At 41.7% G+C, this 17,542-nt stretch overlaps 1 protein-coding gene across 1 annotated transcript in view; it reads left to right on the forward strand.

The window, feature by feature from the left end:
- Nucleotides 1-17,432, forward strand: part of LOC115447786 (protein Skeletor, isoforms D/E) — a 48,053-nt gene extending 30,621 nt beyond the window's left edge. Inside the window, 9 exon segments of the mRNA XM_037439945.1 lie at nucleotides 3,308-3,407; nucleotides 4,790-4,974; nucleotides 6,834-7,028; nucleotides 11,129-11,245; nucleotides 11,371-11,530; nucleotides 12,935-13,128; nucleotides 13,534-13,761; nucleotides 14,723-15,366; nucleotides 15,368-17,432. Of these exon segments, the coding sequence (XP_037295842.1) occupies nucleotides 3,308-3,407; nucleotides 4,790-4,974; nucleotides 6,834-7,028; nucleotides 11,129-11,245; nucleotides 11,371-11,530; nucleotides 12,935-13,128; nucleotides 13,534-13,761; nucleotides 14,723-15,366; nucleotides 15,368-17,165 (3,621 nt within the window). The 3' untranslated portion in view covers nucleotides 17,166-17,432.
- Nucleotides 17,433-17,542: the final 110 nt, after the last annotated feature.

Below are 17,542 nucleotides of genomic sequence, written 5' to 3' on the forward strand. Positions count from 1 at the left end.
TACATATCACACTAGCTGCGATATGACAGATGTACCGGAGAGCGCACTCTGAGATGGTAAGATCGTGACTACGCGATTGCACATTATAGAGTGTATATAGATTATAATAAAATATATACCTGTCGTTAGAATATTCACGTAAAACCTTGTTGAAAATGTATCACAATGATTGCGTGTTTACGACAAATACTCTCCATTACAAAGACTTGCCAGTGCCGGTGCAGGACTCGCAGAAATATTCGTTAGGATATTCAATTTACTGATCGTTATTGAAGGGACATCTCCACTGCTCGACTCTGACACTCGTATCTCCGGAAGTGCCTTGTGTATGTATGCTTTAGAGCCATCTTGCCAGTGACGTGATACAGTACAAAGTTCCTAGCTTTGAAACGATCTTGTTTGCTTATTTTAATAAATTTTTCTTCAATGTAAAAAGAACCATAGATGTCTTCATGTCTATTAAGTTTAAAGTGGGAGCTTTTAAATGTTGCTTGTATACTTTCCATCTCATAATGATTAGTGCCGAGTTTCATAAATTAAGGGGACACTGGCGACAACAGTGTTTGCAGTTATCTAGTTAAATTGTACAAAATTTGCACTTTCTATGATAATAAAGAGGCGTCGCTCGGCAGAGGTCCCGCGCGCTCGCGGCGAGGTGGAGCGCGGCGCGCACTCGGCCACGCGTATCGCAACACCTCTAGAAGGAGACGAAGATTGGCCACTCGGCACTACTGATACAGCCTTACAAAGTTTATTGTTATGAAATCATTGTTGAGATTTCACGTTAAGCGATACGATTGGGCTCAGTGTGCGCTGGAATTGTCGATTTTTTATTTTGTACTTTTATACTCATTTTTATTTTATAAGACATTGAATACTCATTCATACAAATAAAGCTTAACGTACAATCGATGTTTTGTTTCATTTTAATATTTACTGACTTGCTTACATATACACTTAGCATAGATTTATCAATTAATAATATAAATTCGTTATTCTAAAAATTTTGAAATGATATTAACTTCTTCATAGCCTAATATGTTTTTAGGTACTGGAGTCACTGCCTGCAGAATCTGTGGAACTGTGACTGGTTCGACGTTAAAGTGTGGAGAGTGCATTTGGTATACCTCTAGTTAGGAGCGGTATACGCGTTGTGCTCAGTTTACTATGCGTTATAATCTACTACGAAGGTGTACTGTAGTGTGCGGGTGAAAGGAATGCGTCGTGCCCTAGTGGTACTCGCGCTGCATTTCGCGCCCCCGGCATGGCGTCGCATATTTACATAGTCACGGGGAGGTCAACTGCGCGACTATAACGTTATCTGCCTACAGTTTATTGAGACATATTTATCTACTAATGATATGCTGCTCCGCTGATATTGTATTCTATGTTTATTTAAAATAAACCAATTACTTATTATACTATGCGATAAAAATCATGCCTACAAAACAAAAATTGTTGCATTATTAAAATTAATGAATAATACAATTTGGTTGAATCAGCTCGTTAGCGCTCGCTCGTAGAGTCGTCCGCGCGGAGTGATAACATCTCGGTGAGCATCTGCACCGTCCGCGCGGCCGCTTATCGCGCCGAGGAGCGAGCGCTCGTGACGGCTGCCAAATGTGTTCCGATTAGCATCTCCTGCAGTACCGCGCACCACGCGCCCGCGGGGTAATTGTTTCAGACAGCAGTAGGTATGCAGGCGTGGCCATCTAGACCCACGAGTTTTTGTTCATTAAAAACGATTACTTGTATTTTTCTGATTTAAAAATTTTCGGTGATTAAGATGAGGAGAGATTATTATTATAATATTTTATGAAAAACAAAAGTAGCTTCAGAATATATACTTAAATTAACCATTATATTTGTTATTATATAGATTTATTATTTGCGTTTGAGCTTCATTTATGGCGCGTTAGGGCGCGTCATCTTCATGTCGTCGGCGCGTTGAAAATATTCCGTGTGCATAGGCCCTTCGGTTTCGAAAAGAGCAGCACTGGTTTTTTTTCTCTCTCTGCTGGAAACTTCTGTCTTTGATATGGTTATCGATAAAAAAAATAACATTAATATATATTCAATGCTTTCCTCGAGCGCGTATAGTGTATAAATGATGTCCAATTTATTACAGTGTTGCGCATCGAATATTGTCTACTGAATTAATAGTTAAATCCTAACTCCTCGAGCGCAGAGGATGTGCGAGCGCGTGTCCGCGCCGTGAGCTTGGTCTACAAACTCGTGCTAACTTCGGGAAACTTTTAATGGCCGTCGCGCGCGACACCGCGCCGCGCCGCCGCGTCGCGTCGTCATCGCCTGACCGCGACACTGCGTCCAGTATTAGGCTAAAGGAATGCAAACGTGCGAGCCACGAGGCACAACGCAAGCCGGAGCGTGTCACCGTGTGACTGCAGAGACCAGGGCACACATAATATTGAAGTTTACGAATTAATTCAGTTTAAACACGATAATATTTTGTGTGTAACACGCTCATTTATAGTAGTAAAACTATCTATAAACCACTAGTTCTGATACCAACTCTGAATTATATACCTTTCCAGTAGATTGCACTGCGCTCCTCACACGTTAAGGGCATGTTAAGTCTTATTATATTATTCCGGGTATTTGATATGAATTTCAACTTGACAGCTCCACGCGATCCTGAGGAAAATGGACTTGACAGACAGACACACAGACAAATAGATGAACGGACTGATGGACAAAAAGTGATCATACAAGGACTTCTGAGCTGTGGAACCATATAGAAATATTTGTATTGTTAATGTTTCGCGCTTAGCTTCAGTGTCTGACGACGCAAATTAGTTGCAAATGTTAAACATTAAAGTAAAAGTCGGTATGATTAACATTTGTTAAACATGCAACTAGAACAGTAGTGGCAGTTGAATGAGTGTAGTTGGTGCTGGTACTGCGTAGTCATCATGCTGACTGCCACTTACACAATGTCGCTCCACTTTCTTTTAAAATATCACTTTAGTCATTCACGGAACTGCACTGGTTATACAAATGACACTGTAATGGCATGGTGTACGCGATGATTGTTATTAATTCAGGGTGGTATCTGGGAGCCGAGCCTCTACAGAGATTGCGCGCATTTATCTTACATTTGTTAGATAGTTAAAGTTAAAAATATTTTTCAAAGATTGAACCCAATGTTCTTTCCGGTTTATGTTGAGTATGAAGTATACAAGAAATTCCTTTAACTAAATCGAATAGAAAACAAATGATAACATAAATGCTCGACGTGGTCATCCTCTCTATACGTGTTGTTGTGAGGCGTGGTTGTGTGTTGCAGTCGAAGTTGAACTGCGAGGTGTTGCTGGACGAGCTGGCGTTCGAGGCGCGCTGGGCGGTGGCGGGAGACAGCATCGTCATACAGCTGGTCGCTAAACTCGGTGAGTACTGTATGTTTAGTACACTACAAACTATAACCCACTAGTAACTCTACAGGTAAGAGTACTCTATATCGTAAGTCTGAGGCATTGCAATCAAAACACTTGAAATTCACTCATTTACATAAATAGTTGCTGCCGACCCTACAGTAAGTCACGAAACCCAAGTACCCAAAACATATCAGTTGTTGAAACAAATAATAACAAAACCTGTACCTTAGTCGCGCTTAGAAAACCGATATAAAGTCAACAATCGAGATGAAACACTATAATGTAGTTACTATCAATCTTTGAATTTGCAAGCCAAAGTTAAATACAGCGAATCAGTGTTCAGTCACAAACGATGTCAACGTAGAGAATAATGGAATAAACATGACCTGTGCGGTGGCGTGTGAGCGATGCGAGTTGGAAGCAGTTAGCGTGGATGTGGCCCGAGTTAGATGGTACGTCAGCACAGAGGATATTGGACTTGTTCTGGTGCATTGTACCTCATGTTATATTATTAACATGCTTTTGAACTTTAGTGTTCGTGTGTATAAACGGGTGTCATGCAGTACGATTTTAAATTTCACTCGAATTTGTTTTCATTTTTAGATACCGACTGATTTAATATTGAATAGTACTACGTTATTTTTTATTAGTATTTGCCTAAAAAAACTCACAACGTCGAGTATGGGAAATTATGTTCAAGCTATATAAATATATATTACCTATATAATTTAAAATTCTGTGTTTGTGATGATGCAGCTCGCGCGTGCAACACCAGCTAGCGAGCAATAAACCTCAATACGCGTCACGGCTTTAGAATGTTTACGTTTTCATGCAAATTTGTACAAAAACAAATCGTTGTGCGGGACATCTGAATATTCATACTTACAGCCGCGTTACACACAACACATTGCCGGCTCGGCGCGGCGCCACTCATCTCACGCATTGTATCAGCCTTACTTACCAGTTAATGTACTTTGAAATGGAAATTTGTGGTAATTTCTACATATACTTTGCATTAAATTAATTGAAGCAGAAGATTAAACTTTTTATTCTCGCGCTGTGAACCGAGGTAATTTCATTAAATTCTAAATATTTATTTAAATAATATCGAATGGAAATCAAGAATTTGCTGGTATAAGTATGTAATAATTATATCGACTGACCTGAAAGCGTGATGCATAGAATGGATTGAGCCGAGTGATGCGTAATTATCGACATGTATACTGGGCACCGTTCGCTCGGATACACGTTTGTACCATACACAAGTCGCGTCATTATCGTCTCATAACCACAAAGTTGAACAAATAGCTCACAACAGTTTAATTATGCGATAATCTAGAGGCAGGCATATGATTTCACTGTGTAGTATTCACAATATAAGTATGTATGTGCAGAGGACGGCGAGTACATGTCATTCGGCATCTCTGGCGACCCGCACCACTCGCAGATGGTGGGCGGCGACGTGGCGGTGGCGTGGCTCAACCAGACCACGCTCAAGGGCAACGCCGTCGACTACTACCTGGACGCCAAGAGCCAGTGCGCCGGCACGCACGGCTCCTGCCCCGACGAACACTTCGTGGTTAGTATTATACGCCGCGAGCTCATTAAAAGCATCTCACTAGTGTTCAATTTACACCAAAGTCCTGAAGTGTGAAATATGACTAAACTTGATCAGTTGGAAGTTTATTTGCATTATAAGTTAGCATGCAGTTTGTCTACCATTATCTCGTATCGTTTGAATACCTATATAATTAACAGTAATATGATTTATCTAGCCTAAATAAATTTTTATTCATAAATGTCAAATAACTCGTGACAATGTTGGGGAACAAAATTGTGTTCAACCTGCGCGTCGGCGAGTCGCGCCCGCCGGGGTTGTACATTATGCTAACTACAGAGCGGGTTTGCTTTGTGTCCCCGCGTGCTCCGCGCGGTCACAACGACATGCGCTCCTCCATAATCACCACACAAGCAGTACATTCTGCAAGTTGGAGGAAGTTGCGAGGGGAGCTCGTAATAAAATGATACGATATAAGTTAGCGTTATTTAGTAAGAAATTTATAAGTAGGGTAGATATACACAAGAAGTGGCTTATTGTAAGCGATGATTACTACTGCAGAGACATTACATGATACATCTATGCTTTGCCAATAAACGACTTTATGTCAAATAATAATTAGTTAAGAGTGAAGCGAACAGTATTTCGTAGTTCGCTTGCATTGGTTTGTCAAGTGACTCGCGCCTGGCCCGCGCACTACTCGTTCTGACTAATCTGGTTCTATTAATGAGTTGTTGGAACGAGCCACTATATTAGTTTTCTCTTTGCATTCCTCAATACTGGTCGAAGCGCCACACGGCGCGCCACTGCACACTCAACTGTTTTAGATGTATTGTTCACTTTAATCTCTTGGTATTATTGTTTTAGGTAATTTATTCCATTGTTATGTTGTAACAAAATTATTTTATCCGTTTGTGATCTCTATCCACAAATACCATTTCATAGAATTTTAATGAAATGGAGATGTATTCTTTTTGACAATTTATATTCCGCGCAGAATTGTTGTACATTCTAATCTACCACACAAACAACCAACAAGCTCATTAAATCAAATGATCAAATATCATTGAGCACCTTATGTTATAATTAAGGTCCATAGAGATAAACGTGTAGAAGCTAAGTTTTTGCGACTTTAGGTCGGTTCTATCTATAGACATGCCAGGATATCCATGCAAATAACTTAGAGATTCATCACGTACTATAGAAAGAAAGAAATAAAGAAGGGAAAAAGTATATGGTTAGTTCACCTGTAATTTCAAGCTGTAAAGTTACAAGCTGCTCAAATATTAAATCAAATACGAAACATTTCGATTACAAGTTGATGGAACAGACACGTTGTAAATCGGTTATGGTAGTTTCGCTCCGTAACAGTTTTAGCGACGGTGTGGTGGGATCGGGCGGCTGATCGCATTACTGAGCTCATTCCCGCCAAATATAATAAAGTGTAGCTGGGGGGGCTGCGGGGACTGCGGGAGGGCGGCGGGTAGGCATCTGACTACCATTCCATCGTTAGTAGGTCAGCAATGATGAGCGGCTCCTGCCTCAACTCGCAACTCACTAACTTCGTTTTGGTTATTATGTACGGCCCTAGCTCAATCGATCACGATCTGATATTGTGTATAGCTGTAGGATGGGTACCTACATACACCGAGGTATTTTAAATATATTTTTTTAGTGTACGTATCAATTAAGCATGCTTGTCTTTATGATGTCTGTGTTGGAAGGCATCACATTGCGTTTTCTTTCTGTTTTTATAGTCTGTGATTGCGTTTTACGTTGTTGCTCGAGTCTAAGCGACATCTTGCAGAGGACCATTGAATATGCTCACATGGTATATTTATTTACTAAAACTATGATTGATTATTTGATGTGTGACGCAGGAGGGCACGAACTCAGTGCGTCCGTTGAACGCGGCGCTGGTGAACGGGTACTCGATCGTGACGTACCAGCGCAGCCTGCGCGCCGCCGACGGGCTCGACCTGCCCGTGCTCACCAACGCCTCGCAGCCGATCATCTGGGCCATCGGACCGCTCAACTCGCTCAACGAGGTCTCCTACCACCAACATTACACCAAGGTTAGTTGGATCATTTGCTTTACCTACTTCCATCTGCGTCACCTTGTTTCATCTATAATAATATTAATACGCGGCGCAGGACTTACTTCTTTGAAGTTCGATAACTTGCGCATTCTAGGTGGATAATTGCAGGCAATAAAGTGATTCATTATTTATATACATTAGAAATGAAGATAGGAACCTTAATGTATTGTTATTTTTGGGACACAAAGAAAATTCCAGAAAGATTTAATGCACTAATTATGTTTAGTCTATAGTGAAATAATGTGGAAAGATATTAAACAATGATAAAATACAATAAAACTCATGATATAGCTGTCTAGAATGAATATTATTACCGCACAGGTTTATGACGTAACCATTACAATTTGCTAGCGAGCGAGATTTGTACTTAAGGCATCTGTTTAACTCTAGACGAGCACGTAGCTGCTATCACTACTTTATCGCCCGGGAAACATACGATGTCGGAATTGCCAAACGACGCTTGCTTGGCGTTTAGCAAATCAGGATTCACTTTGAATAAAAGACGTTTTTGCCTGTAGTATAACTGCGTCCTAATTACAATTACTCACACGAATTTGCGTTGCGAATTACACAAATGGATAAACTTATAATCAAACAGTTATTTAATAATTGTACGAAGATTAACCAAGACTCATTATAAAGATTTGTGTTTTATCGAAAGTTCGTATAAACGATACGACTCGTGCAATATATTCTCAACAATGAGAAATCAGGACGACCTTACAAGACCGGCGATTGGTCGCCTGTCAGTTTTCTATCTTCTAACTAATACGCAACTCGTCGCCGTCCCGTTTAGTTTCTAGCTCGATATCGCTGCTCGTCGCCGGTGGGTCGGGTGCGCACTGAGCTAGTTCATTCGTACAAACACTAGTGTTGGTAATAACTAAACCGAGCGCCACGGCGCCCACACCTCAACTACAGCCCTGAGCTCTATGAAGCAGCGAACTTCTATACGCTTTTATTTGAGTTGATCTTTTAAATTCACCGCGGAGGAACCTCGAGTTCTTTCTTCTACTATTGTATTTTAAAGGTTGTTTGTTATGAAGTTATTGTTTATTCTATGAACTGCTTCAACAATGTTCATTTTGTTGCGAATTTCTTTACTCTTCTTAGTTTTATACGGCAAACAGGCGTGTACCAGCCTTTTCCGATCTGGTCAGGTTACCGCAGCCTGTAGTCTCCTCCAATATCAGTGATCAGACGCATTGCTTACTGCCAGTTTTAAGTTACTTATTGAAAAGTTTCATGCCGCAGTTCTCGAGGGAAGCTGTACAGTTTGTATACTTGAATGATGGCGTTGGAGTGTGTAGAGAAAATCATTGAAAACGGAATAGTACAAAATATTTCTATGGTTATGTTAAGAAAATATATTTGGCGATTCCTCGTTTCTGCAGTTACATATGTGTTTAAGACCGCCGTTGAAGTGGCACTAAAAATACATTAATTATTAAAAACGTTATACTTCGCTATTATAGCGAGCGTTGTATTGTACGTCACGCCACGTCCGCAAAACAAATTTAACGACGTCTACTGTAGTACATCTCGTCAACGCCAAGAAGAGAGGTAGTTGAAACATAAAGCAGAGACCAAAAGTCATTACCAACCAAAAAATTACAATAATATGTTCAATCAAAGTTAAACGCAATATGTCTAATCCCGGCGGAGTTCTGACGCGACGTCCCTTGTTGATATACTTTGCGACCTTCGCAGCTTGGGGTGTAGGTAAAAAATGGGGTGCAATACAATCTTCAGATTATTTACTGGCTGAAGATGTTTTGCCGTCGTTATGTTTTGAGGCAAACAATTGGTTTCAATTGCTGCTGCCAATAACACGTAGTTGATGACCTACTGATGCACGTTACGTACTGACATTGGTGGAGCCAAAAGCTTTGACAGTTAACTTATTCCATAACTAGCTTCCGCTCGCAGCTTCGCCCGCGTGGATTTCGGACTTCAAAAATGGAGGAGGTGCTCAATTTGTCGGGATGTTTTTTTAAGTATGGTGGTATGCAGGTGGTCCGATTGTCCTGTCAGGGTCTGATGATGGGATCCTGGTGAAATCGAAGGAAGCTTATAGCATGATTCAGTATTCACGCGTGATGGCTTATTATTAGCGTATTTCATGTATAACTTTGGTGTTTCACATTTAATAATGTAAATTTTTTTAATTAGGGATGACTGAGAGTGTTATAAACGTAAGAGTAGACAAATATAATGAGAAACTGCTAAGCTATCGGGAGTTACACGTGTTATTGTGAGTCAACCATAAAAGATAGACATATGCTGTCGTGGGATATTTTTTACATAATTTTATTGAGAACATTTCCGTCATACATGATTTCTGCGTAGCTTTAACCATTAAGGTTGCACACGCGACGGAAGCTTAAAAATGCAGTAACTTCTCCCGTTTTCCCAACATTTCCTTCACTGCTCTGCTCCTATTAATTGTAGCGTGATGAAAAGTATACTATAACCAGCACAGGAGTATGACAAATAATTGTACCAAGTTTCGTTAAAATCCGTCGAGTAGTTTTTGTTTCTATAACGGTTATACAGACAGACAGACAGACAGACAGACAGACAGACAGACAGACAGACAGACAGACAGACAGACAGACAGACAGACAGACAGACAGACAGACAGACAGACAGACAGACAGAAAGACAGACAGACAGACAGACAGACAAAAATTTTACTAATTGCATTTTTGGCATCAGTGTCGATCCCTAATCACCCCCTGATAGTTATTTTGGAAATATATTTCATGTACAGAATTGACCTCTCTACAGATTTATTATAAGTATAGATATAGATTTAGTATATTTTACTATAGAACAAGAACATATAGTACATTTATGTATTATAATTATTTTGAAAGTATTTAAGTGTGTGTGCGTGGGAACCGAGAGAGCCGCGGTCACCGCCGCCCGCGGGCAGTGGGAGTAGATTCAGCGGCGCGGCCTCGGCTACCAACTACAATGAATTTTTGCATTTAATTCCGACGGAAGAATTTCATAAAGCTCTGCCCGTTTCATTCCAACATTACCTCGGATACTCACCTTAAGAGCCCCAACTCCGACGTTGGAAGCGTCTAACCGATAGTTATTCTGGTCATGTTTGTTTTGAATCTTCAACAAAATTTAGATTTTTTTAAATAATTATTATATTAACTATCAACATAATTATATTATACTTACAAATAACGTCAATTTAAAAACATATTTAAGTAATAAAAAGTTAGATACCTATTTATTTGGTTTGTTTATCTTATCAAGTAGCAACATCTACCTACCTAGTATAAAGGAACTAATCAAGAAAAATATGCACAGGCTTTTTATATAGATTCATATAAGACCCAAAATTATTTTAATTACTTCAGAAGGTATCTATTATGAGGCCACACAATATTAGGAATTTTAATTGAAAGAAATAAACAAATTTGTAAGTATTATTGAAAGGTGATTCGAGCGGAGATATCTAGGTGTTTACAGACATGTTGGTCAAAGATATTAGATCAGGATCAGAGCTCTTACTTTTATTTATTGGCGCCCGATTTAAAAGAAGGAATTGCTTTTTGTTGATGGATTTATAAATAACTTTATTGTAAAAACATGTTTACAAACAAGATTTCATTTAAATGCTCTAAAAAAGAAAACAGAAAACTTTAAATTGAATCAAAATATGTTCTAAACTTAGTAGAGATAAAGCTTATTGCGAGATCTATTTGTGCAGATGGCAGAGATGTCACTAATTTATTGTCTTATTACTTTACTGTGCGTTATTAGTGAAGTATATTATTATATTTAAAGCAACAATATTGTAAAGATCACTATCTCCTTTCGACACGTGCGGGAACAGTTAAATCACCCCACCGAGTGTAAAATAGGGACAACGAGCTGCCGCCCTGGTTGATATTTATTTATTTATTTAAATACGGCCAAATACTTGCCGTAACACAGCGGATGTGTTAAGTAACAGTGGCCTTTTACCCCAAGACACTCAGATTGGATTCCTTATCATTAAAGATGGAAATATTGACAAGCCATCGAAAACTCAAAAAGTGTTGTATTGTCAGGGTGACAAGTTCATAGAGTTCGGGCGGCCACCGCGCTGGAATTGCCCCATGCCTGAGACCGAGGAGGAGCGCCGCGCCGAGCCCTCGTCCACTACACTTGCGCCACTCAAGGAACCTGTGAGTAGCTTCTAAACTTCTTTACAACTACACTTGGCAACATATACTTTAGAAATATAAGTAGGTACTTTGGATCGTTCTTAATACTAGCGGGTTATGATGTGGAAGTGCTGATCGGTTGTCAGGCGCCGGTGCTGAAGCTGCGTCCAGTGCCGACGCCGAAGCCGGTGCCGAAGAGCCAGCCGTGGGAGATCCCGGCAATCCAGTGCTACGAGCCGCCCGATGGCGTGTTCTACGCGCAGATGGGCCCTACTGGTGGCAAGCAGGGATACTCCGCCATTACCGGTCAGTACTAATTCATAATTTAAGTGCATTTTCTTTTTAACCATGCGTCATAGTAATTTTTAGAGCCTATATAAAATATTCAACTAACAAACTCTACTCCACAGAATATGATTTATATAATTATCTGGGGTTACAATATTCGAGATTTCTTTTGCAAAAAGGAATAAATATCCTGCGTGTTGCAAACGCAACTCCAACAATTTAATCTTAAAGAATTATGATGATTAGCAATGAGTCAGGTTATTGAGCAATTGACGTATGATTACATAAATAACGGCCATTTTCTTGCAAATTATCGCAATAAACTTAAATGCAGCAATTTCACAACATTAATAACGTCGTGATTGAGTAAAATCAGTGCGGTTCGTCGGCGGGAGGATTGTTCTAGCGGCTCGTGCGTGCTAATCACTCGATAAACTGAATATTTGTGTACACTTTCATGAACTGCAATGTACGGCATTAATATATTATGTTCTACAGATATACTGTGGATAATTTTCTCTGCGTTCGACTATCTTTTGTGGGATAGTGGGAGACAGAGGTCCTACATATTGGCATGATATGCTTTATGTACAGAAGTTTTGTTTTGCCGACGGTCCAAACAAACTTGCTGCTAAAAAAATTTACTACATTAAATAAATCATTATGACGATAATATCTTGTTCCCTCGTCCGGGTCATCGTTGGTATCAACTTCCATAATTAATATGCATTCCAAATGCCTGTAACTAGAATTATTCCCGACAAGTTTGCGTCCTATTCTATCACATAGAACAGAAGCAAGATCGACAAATTGAAGGTGTCAGCTGCCGTTTGTCTTTATTGTTTACAACTGAATACTGAGCGTTGAAAACTGCCTCCGAGGATACTCGCGTAAACTTACATAATTGCCGCTGACGTCACTCGTGCTAACGTCATTACTGTCGCCGCGGGAACTTCACTGATTTAAAATAAATTCCTAATGAAAATTTACGACGTGAGCTGTTACATTCGAAGTTTAATTACTTTATATCGTCAATAAGTTTTTGCGTAATTACTGTATGAACTAATCTCAGTTATTTGGGTTAATTGACTTCAAATACAAATCAATTTGACTTTGATGAAGCAATGCTGGCATAATAATGTTCGGCATTAGGTTTGTAATCATATCACATATCTTATTTTAATGATCATTGGACTAGCAGCGTGCGTTTTGGGCAGCGAAACGGTGAGTTTTAGATTACTTATTGGGGAATGATTTCTGATAATTTAACTTTTCTAATTTATTTCTTATTTTGTGAGGCATAAGTAGCGGTTGGCTCGCACAAATGATGTGGACCAAAAATTCTCTAAAAAGCATGGGTGCACTTGTTGCGACTCTGTACGGTCCTTTTAAGGATATATTGTGATATGCATGTGTTTGTAGGTCACGTGGGCTGGGGCATCTCGTGGTACATCAACGGGCTGCTGATCCCGGAGATCAACGTGGTGCGCGGCAAGAAGTACACGTTCGTGGTGGAGGGCGGCTCGGACCCCGCGGTGCCGGCGCGCTACCACCCCTTCTACATCACCAACGACCCCGTCGGCGGCTACCAACACAAGAGCGCTGACGAAAAGAAGGTATAAGGAGTAAAGATTCGAAGTTTAGCCTAGGAACCTTGTACAAATCAGCCTCGTGTGAATTTTTCATGATCAACTTTGCTTCAAAACCTTAACTACTTAAGTTATAAAAAATATTTGAAGATGACGATGTTATAGTATTTTAATATTTAGCACACAATTTTACCAAATTTAGTGTTTTGCCAGCAATTATGTACGGTCAATTTGACACTAATTCTCTTTTCTACATACAGTAGTTTTTGATTTAGAGATACGAGTAATTCTATTTCGCTCTATCCAAATAATAGTACAGTGTTGTAAATTTCCTCCAGAAAGCGTATTTACCGTTTTTTTCTGTGAATAAGTAGTGGTTCTTAATTAGTGGAAGTGCATTGATTTCGTCATCGATTCGTAATTTGTTTCTAGGGCGTGGAGATCTACGCGGGCGTGCGTCGCACCCGCTCCGGGGACGTAGTGCCGGCGGGCGTGGGGCGGCTCTGCAACTGGACGCCGGACAGCAGCGGGCCCGACGCCGACGAGTACCCGTCCTTCGGCGCGTACCAGCGCAGCCTCACGCTCGTCTGCGAGGAGGGCAGCCCCGGCGTCGTCACGTGGACGCCGGACGCGAAGACCCCCGACACCGTCTACTACCAGGTCAGTCGGATAAATGGTTCAGGCGGATTTCTTTATGTGGTTTTCGAGCGTAGGTTCAGCTGATACGCTAATATGGGGTTACTAGGTTTCATATCGCCTGACAGTCAGTAGCCGTCTCACCATGTCTGTGAGCTGTTTGGTCTGCTAAATCGGATATTAGACAAAGCATCTTATTTAATTTTTGGGGGCTGAAGGACCTTTTTCTGATTTTTATGCAAGTTATGGATAAAATTATTATGTGTTTTGACGTTAGGATTTGAAAAGAACTAAAATCAGCTGGACTTACATTTAGAGTATCAAGTATTAAGAATTATACTATTCACTGCTTTACGGAGTAACTCTTCATTGTATCTATAGTCTATACATAGGAATACTTAATATTTACTGCTTCAATATTATCAACTCAATGCCGAGGACTTTCATCCAACGCTTGTTCGGAGTTAACTTCATCTATATCTATGCTATCAGGTGTCAGCTGTTGTGAATATCATCATCAATATTATTATATATGTTTATCACGAAACTTTAATTGTATTGTAAGATTGCAGCGATAATGTAATGAGCATGAGTGGCCAAGCATGTAGTGGCCCGGCGCCTTACAGTACTTACCCGGCGGAGCGGCGGCGACGCGGACTCACCACTACCTCTCACTCTCATCATCACGTATACTCTTCATCTGTTACTCTTCATATACGCTAACTAGCCGTGTGCCTCTCCACCTCACTCTGTTACTCACAATAAGCGAATGAGGTTCCGTGACACACGGCTATTTCTATCATTTCATTATTGTCATGAATGCGCTCGGGTTGTATATAATCTTTCATCTTTTCTGTTTCAGCCTTCCAAGCCTTCTCTGTGCATGCGACATGTCCATCGCTATAATATTGTCGGGCGGTGACAGTAGGGGTGGTCGTGGTGTGACGTCACCGTCCACTGTAGTAACGTGTGTGTTGTGTTGCAGTGCTTCACGCACCGCCACCTCGGCTGGAAGATCAACGTGGTGGACGAGTGTGACGCGGAGGAGGCGGAGGAGAGCCGCGTGGCGGAGTCTGTGGCGCTGCCCGACGACCTCCGCAGCGAGGAGTCCGTGCAGGTACACAGCCGACTCACGCCCGATACTAACTTTCTAGATCAGCGCAAGAAGCTCGAGAAAATTATCAATACGAAAACGAATTATGACGATTTCAGTAGTTATAAGGAGGGCGAGCTAACGGGCGAAGTGTACAGAGACGACAGGGAGCAGCCGTACCGCACCGGACCACGCTACGAATTGCCCATATCCAACGGACAGATGAAGGAGGTCATCCAGGCGGTCGAGAGCCTCGAGACCAAGATGAAAGACGACATGAAGAGGAACACAACACATCTGACGCAGCACGGACACGGCCCGGGCACGGCACCGCTCGCGTACAACGGTCACGCCGGACACAACTCGCACCAGTATCAGGTACACGAGGACGTGCGCGAGATGTTCGTGCCGGAGCAGCCGATCAGGGAGGACGATGAGTACTTCGTCGAGGGAAAAGTACCTGACAACTACTTCCTACCACCGAATCAGAAACCCCTGACGCTGCAGTCCGTCCTGCGTCCGAACGGGCCCCGACAAGCCACACGGCAATATGCGACCGCCGTTCAGGAGACCTGTGCCACCAGAAATTAAATTACGTCGGCCGCCTTCCATGCATCAAAAGAACCCCAACACGGGATATCCTCTGCCGATGCCCAGTGGTCATAATCAACACGTCGGCATGAAGAAGTCTCAGAATTCACCTCATAAATTTAACAATAACCGACCCCCGATGAATCGGCCGCCGCCTGCCGGACCGGCGTCTGGTATTCCGCCGATGAAAGCGATGCCCCAGTTACACACTAAACCTATGTTTACCCAAATCTCAAAACAGGGAACTAAAACTAATCCCACACCGACTCCTCAAGCACCTGTAATGATTATAATGGCTAATAGTAAACAAGGATCTACGAATCTGCCTACACAGAGTCAAACTCTGAGTCTGGGCCAAACTGATATAATAGCAAACCAAGTTGTAAAGAGTCACATAATGCTACCTGGCGGAAATGACGCAATAGCACAACACAGCATACCACAGACTTACATGAAGCCAGGACAAATAATACTGGGGAAGCCGATGGAGCATCCAGTGCCTTTGGATCAGCAGATGATTCAGACGAAGCCGCTGCCGATGAGGACTCCTCCTACACCATCGCCGCTGTTGTTCCATTCATCAACGCTTCGGATAAAGTTGGAAAACGAACTTCCAATACTAAACGAAATTAAATCATCAGATTTTATCGGCGAGTCCGTGGACTCGTCTACATTAGCGCCCGCCGTGAACACTGGGTTCAGGCCTGAGTCTATAGTAGTTGAAAGCGGATTTAAACCTATTATAAGAGAACCTCTAATGGCTGCCGAAGATAGAATAGCAGAATACGAAACCAGCGCTAACAGGAGAGAAGACACCGATGTTGTAGAAGACTATGAAGAATCTCCTCAGCCTCTTGCGAATTACGCTCCATCTAGTGAGAAACTGACCGAATCATTTGAGCCGATGTTTATACCCTCACCACCGGACCATTTGTTAGCGGTCCACGATCGAACCAAAGAAGTATTCCCAAAAAATCATGCGAAAGAAGACCGACCTCATCCAGTTTACGTAAAAACAGAAAACGAACTAAACGCACTATTCAGTAAGAAAAACATGGAGCGCGAAGTACCGTCGGACATGGTGATGGAGTCGGACCGCGTCAGTCCGCACTACCTGCCGCCAGACCCCAAATTGCCAAAGGAGCATTCTCAGAAACTGTCCATGGGTGAACAAACATTTACTACATACGATGGCAAAACAGTCTCCGCGGCGACACTCACCAGCGTGCCAGACTTGAATAAGACAAGTAATAAGTTCTCATCTAAACTGCCTGCAAATTCGGAATTGTTATTAAAAACCCCACAGTTTGGACCTTTCAAGGGTGAGATTCCGCCGCCGGTGGCCGCGCATATCAATAAGGACCCACAACTGCCTTCAAAAGACACAGCACCCGCACAGGATTCCAGAACCACACACTTAAAACTAGTAAATTTGCATAAATCCAGTGAAGTGCTTGACGACTTAGAAGCTGACGGTAGTGAAATTCATGAAGTCACACAAAAAACAGATGATTTAGACGAAGAAGAGGAATACGAAGAGGAAGAGGGGGAAGCAGATATAAAAAGAGAGAAGAGAGACGCGCGCGGGACGCATTCCGAGAGCAGTACGGTGGCGCAGGCGCAGGCGCCCATCAACGGGCACAGCCTCCCCGTCAGTCACATGGACTTCGAGACGTCGGCGGCGAGCGCGCGGACGCTCTGTACGCATTTAGTATTATTAGCGCTGTGTGTGAAGCTGTTCTAAATTATAATAATTAAATTATTTATTGGATGAGTAGGCCTTGCCAGTAATGCATTTCGCGTGGGCGCCGCGTGGCGTGGCGTCGGTGCCGTCGGTCACGTGGCCGTTGCTTCTCTTCGAGCGTGTACGGGCTTGTGGGCGAGTCTCTGTATGGATGCATCTCAGTGACATCTGTTACCACTTTCACACGCAATATGCAAATCAATACTCCGTTAGTATTAGGATTTTTGTAAATATTATTATTTTAATAAATATTAGTGTTACATTTTATTGTTAAGTTTTATTTTACCTTAAAAAATATTATTTGCAATAATTACTCTACACTCAATTCATTTCAGTTGCGTAACATATATTATACAGTCATTACTTAAGTAAAATGA

This window comes from Manduca sexta, chromosome 18 (assembly GCF_014839805.1).
Source record: "Manduca sexta isolate Smith_Timp_Sample1 chromosome 18, JHU_Msex_v1.0, whole genome shotgun sequence".
NCBI classification, from domain to species: domain Eukaryota; kingdom Metazoa; phylum Arthropoda; class Insecta; order Lepidoptera; family Sphingidae; genus Manduca; species Manduca sexta.